The following is a 15,288-nucleotide window of genomic DNA, read 5'->3' as shown; positions in this document are numbered from 1 at the left end:
CTCTCCCATCTCTTCATTGGTTTATTGAAGCATGTATCCACGTGCCATTTCCTTATTGGTTATATACCCAAGTGAGGGGTACAGAGGACGAACGAGGTCAGTGGTGGCAATGCACCTAATTTATGAAAGTTGCGAATTGCAATATTAAGTCAAGAGAAGAAAAAGCCTGGAAGGAAGAGAGATGACTAGAAACTATTTGGTTGACCGTTTTTGTGTGGATTAATTGGCGGAATAGAGGACCTTGTGCATTTCGGGTAAAATAACAACTCAATGTTTATATCCCAGGACAAATTAGCGAGTGACAGCAAGCTAGCTAAATAGGACAAATTAGCTAGCAACTGCTAGCTAAATTGCCATAAACGTTTAATGCTTTTCGACATGTCCCCAAATTAATATAATTGGTTCAGTGTTTGTTTTGATATTTTAACCTGCGTATCGTGATCGCGTTTGGTGTGGTGGGACAAAATCAATTTATGCACGATAGCGCAAGCGTGCAGCCGGTTTGGGTTCAGTAAGAAGTGAACAGCTCCTGGCTGGGGTATGTGTGGTCCTTGATGATGATGCGGGCCTTCCTCATGCACGGTTTCGAGTAGATCTCCTGGTTGTAAATGTTTTCTTTGAAAGTTCAAGTAGTTGGCCCTGGCGAATCATCGAGCCTATCATTGCGGTTGGCCGCATGGGTGTATCAGGATGGGTGAGGAAAAAGGATGCTCTGATTTATGAACCGGGGCACAAAACGAACGCTCCCTCTGACTCCGCCTACCACTAAACCACTCCCTCCAGTTTCCCGCCACAGCAGTTCAGAAACAGCATGCAGTGACGAAGTGTGGTGGTTTGGCAATAGCGTTGGTACGTAGACGTATTTATTTTAACTAAGCAAAATGTATATTTAAATAGTTTACTTCGTTTCATCATGATACTTCGGTTTATTGAGCCAGATGTGAGATTACAAATAATATGCATGAGTTTAACACTGATGTAGATGATAGCCAACTAACGTTAACTAGGTAAACACATTTTATTTATTTATTTATTTATTTTACCTTTATTTAACCAGGTAGGCAAGTTGAGAACAAGTTCTCATTTACAATTGCGACCTGGCCAAGATAAAGCAAAGCAGTTCGACAGATAAAACGACACAGAGTTACACATGGAGTAAAAACAAACATACAGTCAATAATGCAGTATAAACAAGTCTATATACAATGTGAGCAAATGAGGTGAGAAGGGAGGTAAAGGCAAAAAAGGCCATGATGGCAAAGTAAATACAATATAGCAAGTAAAATACTGGAATGGTAGTTTTGCAATGGAAGAATGTGCAAAGTAGAAATAAAAATAATGGGGTGCAAAGGAGCAAAATAAATAAATAAATTAAAATTAAATACAGTTGGGAAAGAGGTAGTTGTTTGGGCAAAATTATAGGTGGTCTATGTACAGGTGCAGTAATCTGTGAGCTGCTCTGACAGTTGGTGCTTAAAGCTAGTGAGGGAGATAAGTGTTTCCAGTTTCAGAGATTTTTGTAGTTCGTTCCAGTCATTGGCAGCAGAGAACTGGAAGGAGAGGCGGCCAAAGAAATAATTGGTTTTGGGGGTGACTAGAGAGACATGTTGTATAACTAAATCTAAACGGTTTCCCTTTTTTTCTGTGGCTAAAGCCTGCCTGACTGCTGCTTTCTAGAAAGCAATATGTACTCATGTTAACCGTAATTTTCCCCCTGCATTGATCTGCGCTGCGTCTTCTGTGGATTGTATATGGCGGTTGGCAACCATCTGGATTAGAGTGTTGGCTCTGCTTCGCTATTGGTAGAACTAGAGCGAATATTAACAACAAGGGGGTGGTAGTCTACTTGACTGCCGTACGGCGGGAAGTTGGTTAAACCCGGCAATGTTGATAATACTGTAGCTTTAGTCACTGCTCCCAGCATACCGCTAGTGCTGTTCGAGTTAGGTTATAGATTTCCAGGACGAAAATGAGTCTTCAGCTATAACTAATTAATCAAGATGAATTTCCGCAGGTGAGTTTAATGCTTGTTTGTCGATTTATGTGGCATCAATTCTGATCGATATCTACTGTTTAGTCAAGGTTAACTCTACTTTTTCTGCGAGTTTGCTCTCTCAAGCAAGCAAGCTAGCTAGCAAAGTCAACGCTAGCTACCTTCTCGGCCTGTATTGTTAACTTGGCTACGTCGCGTTTTTTTTCATTGACCGGCGTCTGTGATAATGTAGCTTAACGTTAAAGCTGACGACAGATCACTAGCTATAATATCCGTGTAACGTCAGCTAATTTGACCATGATGAAGTAACGTTAACGTCAAAAGTTCAATACGAAGCCAGAAATCAAATGGGCTAGCAACGATCAGAGCCATCTATTAACAGCTAACTTTAGTTATATGGCTCTGGTTATGAAGTTTCAAACGGGTCTGATGACCTTTTATATTAATAATGGCCATCTCTTAACAGTCTCTTGATTATGAAAGTTTGTCGATAACAAGTTGTCAATTTCTTTTTAGTTGTCTGAGTGTCGCAGTCATCTGGTTGCTGTCTTCCAGCCAGTCGAGCTCAGGTTGGTTTTTAATTAAATAAATCAAATGTTGTCACATGCACCGAATACAACAGGTGTGTAGACTTTACAGTGAAATGCATATTTTACAAGCCCTTTACCAACAATGCAGTTGTTACAAACGTAAATGTGAAGTAATAAATGTATAAGAAATAAAAGTATCAAATCATTAAAGAGCAGCAGTAAAGGCTATATACAGGGGGTACCATAGGGATGGTACCAGGTTTCCTTCAGATGTGACCTTTGCTTTCAGACTAGGTTTCATCAGACCATAGATTTTTGTTTCTCATGGCCAGAGTCCTTTAGGTGCCTTTTGCCAAACCAAGTGGGCTGTCATGTGCCTTTTACTGAAGAGTGGCTTCCCTCTGGTCACTCTACCATAAAGGCCTGATTGGTGGGGTGCTGCAGAGATGGTTGTCCTAGAAATTTCTCCCATATCCACAGAGGAACTCTGGAGCTCTGTCAGGGTGACCATCAGGTGCTTGGTCACCTCCCTGACCAAGGCCCTTCTTCCCCAATTGCTCAGTTTGTCTGGGTGGCCAGCTCAAACTTTGTCTGTTTAAGAATGGAGGCCACTGTTCTTCTGGGCTCCCGAGTGGCGTAGCGGTCTTAGGCACTGTATCTCCGTGCAAGAGGTGTCACTACAGTCCCTGTTTCAAATCCAGGCTGAATCACATCCGGCTGTGATTGGGAGTCCCATAGGGCGGCGCACAATTGGCCCAGTGTCGTCCAAGTTTGGCCGGGGTAGGCCGTCATTGTAAACTATTCACGTTTATTTACAATGATGGCCTACCCCAGCCAAACCCTTCCCCAACCCGGATGAAGCTGGGCCAATTGTACGCCGCCCTATGGGACTCCCGATCACGGTTGGTTGTGATACAGCCTGGGATTGACTCCTCTAGCACTGCGATGCAGTGTCTTAAACACTGTGCCACTCTGTCTCGAATTAGCCTACACTATAATTCATTAAACTGGACTGGATTATTTTACCACACCTGCTTTGCAATCCAATGCATGCACGATTTCTGCAATACACTGATATATATATATATTGCAGCGCTGTCATTTTGGGGGGCTGCGCTAGAGAAGGCTATATCTGTCTGCTAATACAGGACTAGTGAAGGTCCAGTGAACTACCTTTGTGAAATTATGATATTAATATTCAGATTTTTCAGGGGGTGCTGCAGCACCCTCGGCACTCCTACTTCCTGTGGCCATGGTCTTAGAGAAAAACAACCCACATGTACATGTTTGTGAGAGTCTCACCTTTCCACAGAGGGGTATCCCAAACTGTTTGGACGCTACATGCTTGTGGGGGTCGTAGAGCAAAACGGAGAACACCATCGCTACAGACAATTTTTGTCTAACTTTCTCATCATTATTCATGATTCATTCAAGACTATCCATAATCATGGTAGTGTCCACATTCATTTAGAAGTGATTAGAAACGTTCTATTTTTATTTACAATAAAAATTACACAATACATTATTTACTGTTCATTTCTGTTGGCCACAAAATAATTTGAAACACATACCGCAAATGCATCGAAAAGGTTTGTAAAGTAACAAGTTTGATGTCATCATTACGTGCCAGGTTTATGAGACCAAATACTACACGTTTGACTAATTGAATACACATTTCAGTGAATTTGTCCCAATACTTTTGGTCCCCTCAAATGAGGGGCGCTGCACAAAAAGTGCTGTAATTCAGTTCACCCGATATGGAGGAAAATACGCTGAGTCTGTACCTTTAACCCCCCAATACCTTTGGAGATCACTGTACAATGCGGAGTAGGCACAGGCCTAGTGTTCTTTTTTTGAATGTATTCATACACAGTGCAGACTGGACCGAGGTCCCCGACCGGTTCGGTATGAGTACTGTACCGTTACACTCCTATTGTAAGTTGGAGACATCGAAGCATGTTTGTTTTCTGCTGGTGGCTGGTAAAGTTTGCCTTTCTGACCAACTTCATTATAATTAGCTGAGTGGAATTGAAGGTGTGAAACGCTCTGTCCTTAATTGCAATACTGGTTTGGAAACCAGTAATCAACATAATTATCATCCTAAATTACTTTACAAATAGAAAATATACACTTTTACTGTTGTTTTAGCATATATTTCAGTATGTGTTTTTGGTGGGACATAGTTGGAGCGGACGTTTATTTTCTGTTCCTTCCCATGTTTCCATTTGCTCAAAGTGATGTAGTTTGGGGAAAATGTGCAATGCAAAACATCTCTGTTGGAATCTGTGTTAAAATGGTGCACAGTACTACATATCTTCTGTACAATTGATATAAGGGTAGTTTGAGCTTTCCAAAACCATATTATATATTAACGGTTAGACAGAGCGTCGATTGTTGTACACAATCCCAGCATCTTTTATGAATTATTAAAAAAGAATCCTGTCAGACACCTTTTAATACAATTCATAACAATACTGCTTTACATGACTTCTGTTTATGTAATTACTCGCCTTGTTGGCTGAGAGAAAGTGTATGTAAATAGCACTAGCATCTTGAAAGAGAGCCTCGGGAGCAACATTAGAATGTTAAATAACTTTTGCTGTGGCGGTAAAAATAATAATAATTTCTCTCATTTTTACAGTGCTACACTCAGGTATACGTTATCTTAGTGTAACCAGAGGAGGGTCCGTAACTATACCAATAACTGACGGCCAATGTCCTGAGTCGGACTTCGGATTATGTACAGAGAGAAAAGGCCCAGTGGTCACTTATGAGAACAACGTGATCACCGAGGGGCCAAATTATCTGGGCAGGATCCAGCTGATGAACGACTCCAATGGCTGTGCTGTTGTAATTCACAATGTAACCGAAGAAGATACAAAGACAGTTTATTATACAGACGCTGGTCTTCCAGGTCAACTGAGAATTGTACTTGAAATGACAAGTAAGAAGCCTCCTCTTTTTTGCATTAAAAAGCTTCAGTGAAAAGTGTGACGGAGCGGTTTCTAAAGCTCCACTGTTGCTTAGCTGTACTGAAGGGATGAAATATCAGTTATAAAGCAGTTATTGCTATTGTAAACATTGCAGCACTATTTATCACAAATTCATGAAGCTTTTTCTTATGGTATATTTTCAGACATTACTGAGAGTTCAACCACTACAGCAGCCCCACAACCATCTACAACCACACGAGGAGGTATTATTGTCACCTGATCTTTAACCTGGAAGAAGATAATGCAGGGTTTCCCAAACTTCAACCGGGGGACCCCAGGGGATACACATGTTGGCATTCTTTTTTCCTGAGCACTACATAGCTCATTTAAAATAATCAACTTTCATCAAGCTTATTTAAATAAGCTGTGTAGTGCTAAGTTAAAAACCAAAAAGTACACCCTTTGGGGTCCCCATGACCAAGTTTGGGAAACGCTGAGATTAAGAACCATCTTCGTACTGCAGAAATAATTGTTATTCAAGCATGACAACAGTGTATTTTGCTTATGATATATTTTCAGGTAGCACTGAGAGTCTGACCACCACCGCAGCCCCACAACAATCTTCAACCATACCAGGTATAATCATCGTCTGATCTTTAAGTTTAAGTAGATTGTGAGTTGTGCAGTAATAGCAGAACTCTGTTCAAATAGTATAACAAATCTACCAAGCACTTAATGAGCTTGTGTGTTGCAGTAGAACCAACAGAACTGTACCAAAAGTGAAAACCCTGCAGATCTGTCTTTTTGAAAAGCCACATTTTCACCTCACATAGACAGCTGTGTTGTGAACTGACACACAGCAACATTCTAAATGAGGGAAAGGGGATATCTAGTCAGTTGTACAACTGAATGCCTTCAACTGAAATGTGTCTTCCTCATTTAACCCAACCCCTCTGAATCAGAGCGATAACGGGATCCCTGTTTGTATTTGAAATCAAATACATTCCAAGTTGTTTTGGGATCTGTCATGTAGAACTAGAAAGTAAAGTTGTCTAACTCGATGTCATGATCACCTCTGATCAGGAGCTAGAAGTGGGTCAGATCTGGTTTATGTGCCAATATGTTATGGAATGTGTATGGTTGTGTATTTGCCCCCATCTGGCTCCTCTGGCCATATTTACTTTGACAGTCAAGATACTTTCCAACTTTTTTGGCTTCTCTGCCTTTTGGCTAAGATCAAGTGTAGTATCTCTTAAAAATCTGTTCCTGTCAGTTTAATATCTGCTACGTCCCTTATCTGGGGACCATATATGAAATTGTATTTTGGAACGGGGAGATGGAATGGGGGCTTGCTCTGTCCCCTGCACGCATCGACCTAGTAATGCAGGCTCTCCAGGAAGGGTGCACCTCTCTGGAGAGGTGAGCCAACAACAAGAAGGTTGCCAGTTTGAATCCCGAGTCGTGAGGGAAGTGAACCCCCCCCCCCCACACACACACACACAACTGCTCCAGGTTAGACAGGCTCCTACCTGTCCAACCTGTATATGTGCGGCTGACCGGAGCGGGAGAGTAAAGCGTAATCATAATCCAGACGCTGAGACGTCGTCCTGCGTCCCATTGTGACATAGCAACGCAATTCTGAGACTCGTCTCCCAGTACGCGTCCTCTATTCATTTAAATGTTTAGACAGTTATAGAAATAGCTTGAATTCGATCCCAATGCTCCAATATTTTAGAACACTGCTGTGCGTACATGTTTGATACTCTGATAGACCCTTAAGTGCTGAAGCAGGGTCAGTGCAGCAGCATGGTTTCAAATGTTGAGACTATACATTAGCGGTTGGATGTCAAATTGTAAACATTATGCCTAGCTAGATAGATCAAAAGTTAGCTCGCTAGTTAACTATGTATTAATTAATAATAATTTATTACATTTCTTTAACACTTTCCATAGAATTTCAAAGTGCTTAAAGAGCAACAAAACAAACAAGCAAAGGTCAAGTCTTTCAAAGCTGCATCCTCCAAAGTTCATGGCTTGAGCGACGGGAGCGAGACAGAGGATGGTAGATAACGTTAAGGGAGTCTGCTGTCTGCTGAAGATCTTGTAGATGGCAAGTCTGGGAACCAGCCTGAGTCGTATAGCCACTGGACTTCTCTTCCACCCTGTAGCACACACTTGGGTGATGCCTCAGCAGCTCTGCGCGCCAGACATCTCACCACACTAAGTTCAGAATAGTAGCCAGTCGTCCACTCTACGAGCCCTCTGCCTTAGCTCTGCTGGGTTCCACTGTCTCATTCCTCTCACACTTCAGCCACCAACTCAAATGATGTTCTCAAAAGAAAAAAAATATATGTACTGTGTCCAGATGCATTTTTCAAACAAAAACACTAGTCAGCTAGCTAGCCAGCCTAAGTGTTAACCTGTCAGTTAATTTGCAAATCCGTGGCTCAAACCCCCAGATATATGCAAAAAAAACACAATGTTATCAAAAATGAATAATTCAAAACAACTATGTACAAATTTACGGGAGCTCTGTTCTTAGGCCGCTACTGGGAGACGACATGGCAACTATAGAACATGTCCTAAACACCTTTCCAGCGCTGCGGGGGCATTACGTTTGTAGAAGTGTAATTTTGGTGTCATTTGCGCAAGTTTTGGACCACATGAAAGCTGCTGAGATTGCATTCTTTCCTACAATAATTCAGAGAACGTTAGCAATATAGAACGCATGGAAATGTATAAATTAATGTCAATATATCTCCCCTGAAACCTGAATGCATACGCTACTCTAAGATATTAATCCCATTACCTTGCTTCAATTTTAACTGTGGGAATTAGGCCTTTTTAAAAATGTTTTTTTCTAATTGTTTCAATATTTTATATTAATACTTTAGCACACCAGATTCTACTGCTCAATAGGACTTTGAAAAGCAGAATTGGGTGTTTGAGCAGGGTTGTAACAAAAGCCTGCATACTCATTAGATGGAATGTTAGCCACATGTTTTATACAGTACATTTACTTTTTTCACCATATTGCGTATCTAATACCACAAGTATTATATCAAAGTCAATGTTAGTTTTGTAGTAGTGCTATCAAGTAATTTCCTGTCGTGAGAAATCATTACATAACATGGGTTTACTTGTATGGCAGTTTGCATTCATTTATATGTTCGTACTAGAACCAGGAAATAATCTAGTACTAGAACGGTTCTTTTTTCTGTCTCTCCAGGTCTACTTGTGGAACATCTTGCTGGGCTGGTACCAGTAGGCGGGCTGGTGGTGGTGGTGGTGGTGGTATGCATCAGGATATGTAAAAACAAACATTTGAAGGAAGAACCTACCTTGGCTGAGCTCCGAGTTCTAAATTAAAACACATCAATGGAACAATGAAAATGATATCTTGTTACTAAGGCTGGCCAGACAATCTGGACCCTCTCTTTCTAAAACTCTCCTCCGCCATTGTTGCAACCCCTATTACCAGCCTGTTCAACCTCTCTTTTGTATCGTCCAAGATCCCTAAAGATTGGAAAGCTGCCGCGGTCATCCCCCTCTTCAAAGCGGGTGACACCCAAGACCCAAACTGTTACAGACCTATATCCATCCTGCCCTGCCTTTCTAAAGTCTTTGAAAGACAAGTGAAGAAACAGATCACTGACCATTTCGAATCCCACCGTAACTTCTCCGCTGTGCAATCCGGCACTTCAGCCATGCTCAAGGTACTAAACAATATCATAACCGTCATCGATTAAAGACCGTACTGTGCAGCTGTCTTCATCGACCTGGCCAAGGCTTTCGACTCTGTCAATCGCCGTATTCTTATCGGCAGACTCAATAGCCTTGGTTTTTCTAATGACTGCCTCGCCTGGTTCACCAACTACTTTGCAGACTGAGTTCAGTGTGTCAAATCGGAGGGCATGTTGTCCGGACCTCTGGCAGTCTCTGGGGGTACCACAGGGTTCAATTCTCTGGCCGACTCTTTTCCCTGTATATATCAATGATGTCGCTCTTGCTGCGGGCGATTCCTTGATCCACCTCTACGCAGGCGACACCATTCTGTATACTTCTGGCCTTTCCTTGGACACTGTGCTAACTAACCTCCAAATGAGCTTCAATGCCATATAACACTCCTTCCGTGGCCTCCAACTGCTCTTAAACTCTAATAAAACCAAATGCATGCTTTTCAATCGTTCACTGCCCGCACCCGCCCGCCCGACTAGCATCACCACCCTGGAAGGTTCTGTCCTAGAATATGTGGACAACTATAAATACCTAGGTGTCTGGCTAGACTGTAAACTCTCCTTCCAGACTCATATTAAACATCTCCAATCCAAAATCAAATCTAGAATCGGCTTTCTATTTCGCAACAAAGCCTCCTTCACTCACGCCGCCAAACTTACCCTAGTAAAACTGACTATCCTACCGATCCTAGACTTCAGCGACATCATCTACAAATTTAGCTTCCAACACTCTCTACTCAGCAAACTGGATGCAGTCTATCACAGTGCCATCCGTTTTGTTACCAAAACACCTTCTACCACCCACCACTGTGACCTGTATGCACTAGTCGGCTGGCCCTCGCTACATATTCGTTGCCAGACCCACTGGCTCCAGGTCATCTAAGTCTATGCTAGGTAAAGCTCCGCCTTATCTCAGTTCATTGGTCACGATAACAACACCCACCCGTAGCACACGTTCCAGCTGGTATATCTCCCTGATCATCCCCAAAGCCAACACCTCAATTGGCCGCCTTTCCTTCCAGGTCTCTGCTGACAGTGACTGGAACGAATTGCAAAAATCGCTGAAGTTGGAGACTTATTTCCCTCACCAACTTTAAACATCAGCTATCTGAGCAGCTAACCGATCACTGCAGTTGTACATAGTCCATCTGTAAATAGCCCACCCAATCTACTTACCTCATCCCCATACTGTTTTTATTGTATTTACTTTTCTGTTCTTTTGCACACCAGTATCTCTATTTGCACATCTGCTCATTTATCACTCTTGTTAATCTGCTAAATTGTAATTATTTGCTCCTATGACCTATTTATTGCCTACCACCTCATGCCTTTTGCACACACTGTATATAGACTTTCTTTTTTTCTACTGTGTCATTGACTTGTTTATTGTTTACTCCATGTGTAACTGTTGTCTGTGTCACACTGCTTTGCTTTATCTTGGCCAGGTCGCAGTTGCAAATGAGAACATGTTCTCAACTAGCCTACCTGGTTAAATAAAGGTGTTCTCAACTAGCCTACCTGGTTAAATAAAGGTGTTCTCAACTAGCCTACCTGGTTAAATAAAGGTGTTCTCAACTAGCCTACCTGGTTAAATAAAGGTGTTCTCAACTAGCCTACCTGGTTAAATAAAGGTGTTCTCAACTAGCCTACCTGGTTAAATGAAGGTGAAATTAAATATATAAATATTGCCCTGTCTTCGGGCTTGCCATGAGCATTTCTAATCAATCAAATCAAACTCAGGGGCATGTTGATTGCTGCTTTGCGCCGGTGGAATCTTTTTGAAAGTGCCTTCTAAATGCAATGTCCCATTCACTTCTATTGGGCGTCAGCTAGTGGTGGCTTCAGTTATGTGCCGTTTTGAAGTGGCTGTTTAAAGGGAACTGAACCAGGCATTACTGTTTCTCCTGGCCCAAAGACTTGACAGAGTGAGGAGCCTAACAATAAGTTGTGTAAAATCCTAAACTATCACTTTAAACCCTCAGCCTTACTGTACAACTACTGTACTTATGATTTTCTTCAACCTTTAGAACAGTTGATCATTGTCAGCATTACATTCTGTGTTCCCTATTCGGGGAGACGTTTATACAGATGTGCACAATTTACTGTAATGTCATTATACTGATACCAAAACCATTATGTTCTATTGTATGATTACACCTCTTATGATAATGGGATCGTTCAAATACATATTTATGATCCAAGATTTTCTTTACGGTCAACATAGTTGGATTTTATTTGTATTTTTTACTGAAGGTAATTTGAAAGTAACAAATTGTGCACACTGCTGTTTTTAAATGCACTTTTGTGACAACCTGATGTATGTACAGTTATCTAATTAATATTTTTGCTAATGTAGATGTGAATTGGCCCCTCGCGATATTAAGACTGGTCGATACACAAACATTCCCTTCAGATAAACGTGACTGTTCTTTTTGTAATGATGGTTCCCTTGAAAAACTAGGGATCTTTTTTGCCAACTGTCCAGCCATAATGAAATGCTACATTTGATCAGGTAACAATGTGAATGTCTTTTCAAAGCTTGCTGTCTCATCCTCTATCACAGACATTTTAGAAGTTCCTGAATCTCCTCTTATTTACTCTACTTTGTTTATGTATAGATAGCAATAATGTTTAGATGATTGAATCTATTTTAGAGGACTCCAAGGAAAATTCTGTGCAATGTTTGACTGACTGCTTTTAGTGTCTTAACTGTGTGGTCCACAATGTCTTTTAAAGATATATATTTTGTATTGTCAACCAGTTGTGGAGTGACACAAATGTTTCTAACCTTTTGAATAAAATCTTGCTCTTTTCTGATTTGTATCCAAGGTCTATTTGTTATTCACTGCGTTCCACTTTTTGTTACATTACAGCCTTATTCTAAAATGGAATATATTCGTTGTTTTCCTCAATCTACACACAATAGCCCATAATAAGGAAAACATGTTTTTAGAAATGTTATCTAATTAATAAAACATTTAAAACACCTTATTTACATAAGTATTCAGACTCAATTAAGCTCCGACGCATCCTGTTTCCATTGATCCTCCTTGATTGTTTCTAAATCTTGATTGGAGTCCACCTGTGGTAAATTCAATTGATTGGACATGATTTGGAAAGCTAAACAAGGTCCCATAGTTGACAGTGCATGTCAGAGGTAAAAAACCAAGCCATGAGATCGAAGAAATTGTCCGTAGAGCTCCGAGACAGGATTGTGGTGAGGCACAGACCTGGGGAAAGGTATTGAAACATTTCTGTAGCATTGAAGTTCCCCAAGAATACAGTGGCCTCCATCATGCTTAAATGGATTGGTCAGGGAGATGACCAAGACGACCTGTTGGTCACTGATGGAGCTCTAGAGTTCCTCTGGAGATGGGAGAACCTTCTAGAAGGACAACAATCTATGCAGCACTCCACCAATCAGGTCTTTATGGTGGAGTGGCCAGACGGAAGCCACTCTTCAGTAAAAGGCACATGACAGCACACTTGGAGTTTGCCAAAAGGCAGCTAAAGGACTGACCATGAGAAACAAGATTCTCTGGTCTGATGAAACCAAGATTGAACTCTGGCCTGATTGCCAATTGTCCCGTCTGGAGGAAAACTGGCACCATTCATACGGTGAAGCATGGTCTGAATACTTATGTAAATGTCATATTTACTTCTTCTTTTTATATATATATATATATGTGTGCACACATGCCAAAATGTACAAAAATTTATTTGCTTTGTAATTAAATAGTATTGTGTGTAGACTGACGAAGAAAAATATAATTGAATCCATTTTAGAATAAGCTGTAATGTAACAATGTGGGAAAAAGTCAAGCGGTCTGAATACATTCCGAATACACTATATACAGTATAACAGCAGGTTGTTGCGTTTCAGATTAAAAAATATATATTTATAGTTGCAGATTTATGGTTAAACCAGTACTGTTTTGATAATTAATGGTAGATATGATGTAAATGATTTAAGATCAGATGTCTAAAATGATCTTGTTCAATACATTTCTATCTCTAACACCCTGAACATACTGGTCATGCAATCAACACTGGAATAACACAATAAATAAAAAGATGTGAAACCAATCTGGGCACATGTAGATCCCATCGTCCACCTACTTAGATGTATGGAGTGGCAGAAGTTTAACCCCGTGTGTCACAGGAGACTTATAAAACACCAGAAATGTTACTTTTACTCAGCATCTTTACATTTTATTCCTGTTTGTCCTCCTGTACTCACTCTTGGTCCTCTAGATGACAGGCTTCAACCAAATTGTTCCAGAATCCTCATTTTGTCAGGATCTACAGTGTAAGAGGACAGCAATTTTTTTAATCTTCATGAAATGCACAATAAACACCAATAACCGATTTACAGACCGTGAGTTGCACCACATAAGTATTAAAAAAATACATTTCAGAAAGCTGATTCAATGTGAAAATTAGAATTATTGGGTGCAAATAATTTCTTAGCAGGTCGTCAACAGCAGAAGACACAGAGAGCAGACCCCAGCACAGAGAACATGGGGGCTATGATCAAGGTGATAAACCATGACAACTTCATCCCAACAACAGTAGTAGAGAGCTGATCTGAAATGACAGAATGACAGAATGCCTTCTTGGTGTGGGAATATAAAGATTTAATCAGATTTTATTATATTTATCACAATTGAAAAACAATTCTAAACATACTGTATTGAAAACAATCAAGAAATGTATCAAGTGCATGTGAGTACATAAATATTATATTTGTTTCTTCCTACTATGTTTTGGTATAGATTTATAATTGAAATACATATCCTAAATTGACTGAGATTAAACATTGACCAGGTGGATATCTTTAGAACACTCCCAATGCAAAACCACAGTTATGCAGTCATAATGCAGAGTTTACTCACCACCACTGATAAGGGAGAGCTTGGTCCCACTTCCGATCTCAAATATGTTAGCCCTCTGCTCAACACAGTAGTACAGACCCACGTCACTCTCTGAGATGTTCAGTATGCTCAGATTGCTTCGGAACAGGCCTGTGTCATACACTGACTCGAAACGACCATCAAACTTTTTGTTGAGGCTCAGGGGTGTATTTGTCTTTATAGTGATGGCTACTGAAAGAGTGGCATCAGGACGAAGAACAAACCACATGACCTCGTACTCCAGGGTAATGTCACAGCCAAGGGTGACTGTGTCCCCTGGTTCCACTAGAATCTCATTTTGACCTGCTCCAAAAGCCTCACAGAACATGGAACCTTTCATAAAAACAAAGACCATATTATTGACTGAGGCTATTTAAATAAAATGTTCATAACACATTTACATTTTTTAAACCAAATTAACAGAGAGTACTTAAACCTAATGAAATATAAACAATGTATCTCTCAAGTGGATAAAATACATTTCTACTTACAGCATAGAATTGTTAGAGCTGTTCTCTTGTTCATTGTTTCCTGTCAGTTCCTGAAAGAAGGATGTGAATGCAAGTTCCTTTTCTTTCTGCGTGTACAAGTCCACCTACCACCGGTACAGGAAACAAAGATGGCCGCCGAGAGACCGTCAAGGAAAGGTTTCAACTGTATCAGAATGCTTTTTTAACTGCTCTCAAGTGTGCAACATTCCTCCATTCATTTTTTGTTGTTGCAAGTACGCTGTGATAGTTGAACTATCCTTTCAATTTGAGTCAAAATGTGTAGGAAAAGTCAATCTAAGCCCAGTTCTGAGAAATACATTCTAAATGTGCTTTTCTGATTGGATGCCTGGGGATGAACCTTTTAGGAAGTGGTTATTGTGCTCCACCACACCCCCAACACACTTTCATTTCATGTTTAAGTCAGAGTTAAAGCTTTTCTGTAAGTGGGGACTGGGAGGCTGTTCCTGTTACAACGCATGATGAGGACCATGATGATTCTCATCATCAAAAGTGAGTATTGTCTATGAAAATCAAATAATGAATATATTAGACAAATAGTTTGACCATTTAGAATAAAAGCACTTTATGTACAGTTGAAGTCTGAAGTTTACATACACTTAGGTTGACAGTCATTAAAACTCATTTTTCAACCACTCCACAAATTTATTGTTAACAAACTATAGTTTTGGCA

At 40.5% G+C, this 15,288-nt stretch overlaps 1 protein-coding gene, 1 pseudogene and 1 gene segment (V, D, J or C); 2 read left to right on the top strand and 1 right to left on the bottom strand.

Moving 5' to 3' along the window:
• Positions 1-779: 779 nt before the first annotated feature.
• LOC109878483 (uncharacterized) lies at positions 780-8,975 on the top strand. Of its 3 annotated transcripts, none has more exons than XR_004206732.1 (6): positions 789-849; positions 2,510-2,562; positions 5,165-5,467; positions 5,660-5,719; positions 6,036-6,092; positions 8,686-8,975. XR_004206732.1 is itself a non-coding variant. In XM_031812924.1 (6 exons), exons 1-6 carry the CDS (start codon positions 2,001-2,003, stop codon positions 8,823-8,825), a joined length of 627 nt encoding a protein of 208 aa, XP_031668784.1. In that variant the 5' UTR covers positions 1,556-2,000; the 3' UTR covers positions 8,826-8,975. The 3 variants fall into 3 exon arrangements, 1 of the variants encoding a protein (XP_031668784.1); XM_031812924.1 differs by lacking the exon at positions 789-849 and adding an exon at positions 1,556-2,014; XR_004206733.1 differs by lacking the exon at positions 2,510-2,562 and having other exon boundaries at positions 780-849.
• LOC116359683 (uncharacterized) lies at positions 6,667-6,868 on the top strand (annotated as a pseudogene).
• A 4,417-nt stretch (positions 8,976-13,392) lies between the features above and the next one.
• Positions 13,393-14,992, bottom strand: LOC109887606 (Ig kappa chain V-II region 7S34.1-like). The segment is given in 3 exon segments: positions 13,393-13,780; positions 14,089-14,439; positions 14,598-14,992. Coding segments are annotated over 3 exon segments (495 nt in total).
• Positions 14,993-15,288: the final 296 nt, after the last annotated feature.

Source organism: Oncorhynchus kisutch, unplaced genomic scaffold (assembly GCF_002021735.2).
Source record: "Oncorhynchus kisutch isolate 150728-3 unplaced genomic scaffold, Okis_V2 Okis03b-Okis08b_hom, whole genome shotgun sequence".
In the NCBI taxonomy this organism is placed as follows: domain Eukaryota; kingdom Metazoa; phylum Chordata; class Actinopteri; order Salmoniformes; family Salmonidae; genus Oncorhynchus; species Oncorhynchus kisutch.
The sequence above is the reverse complement of the archived record's forward strand: the minus strand, read 5'-3'. Positions and strand labels throughout refer to the sequence as shown.

Bases quoted from the DNA above. Each gene is read 5' to 3' on its own strand.
- LOC109878483 (XM_031812924.1), top strand. The intron at 5,468-5,659 runs GTAAGAAGCCTC...GTATATTTTCAG, and splicing joins AATTGTACTTGAAATGACAA to ACATTACTGAGAGTTCAACC. The intron at 5,720-6,035 runs GTATTATTGTCA...ATATATTTTCAG, and splicing joins ATCTACAACCACACGAGGAG to GTAGCACTGAGAGTCTGACC.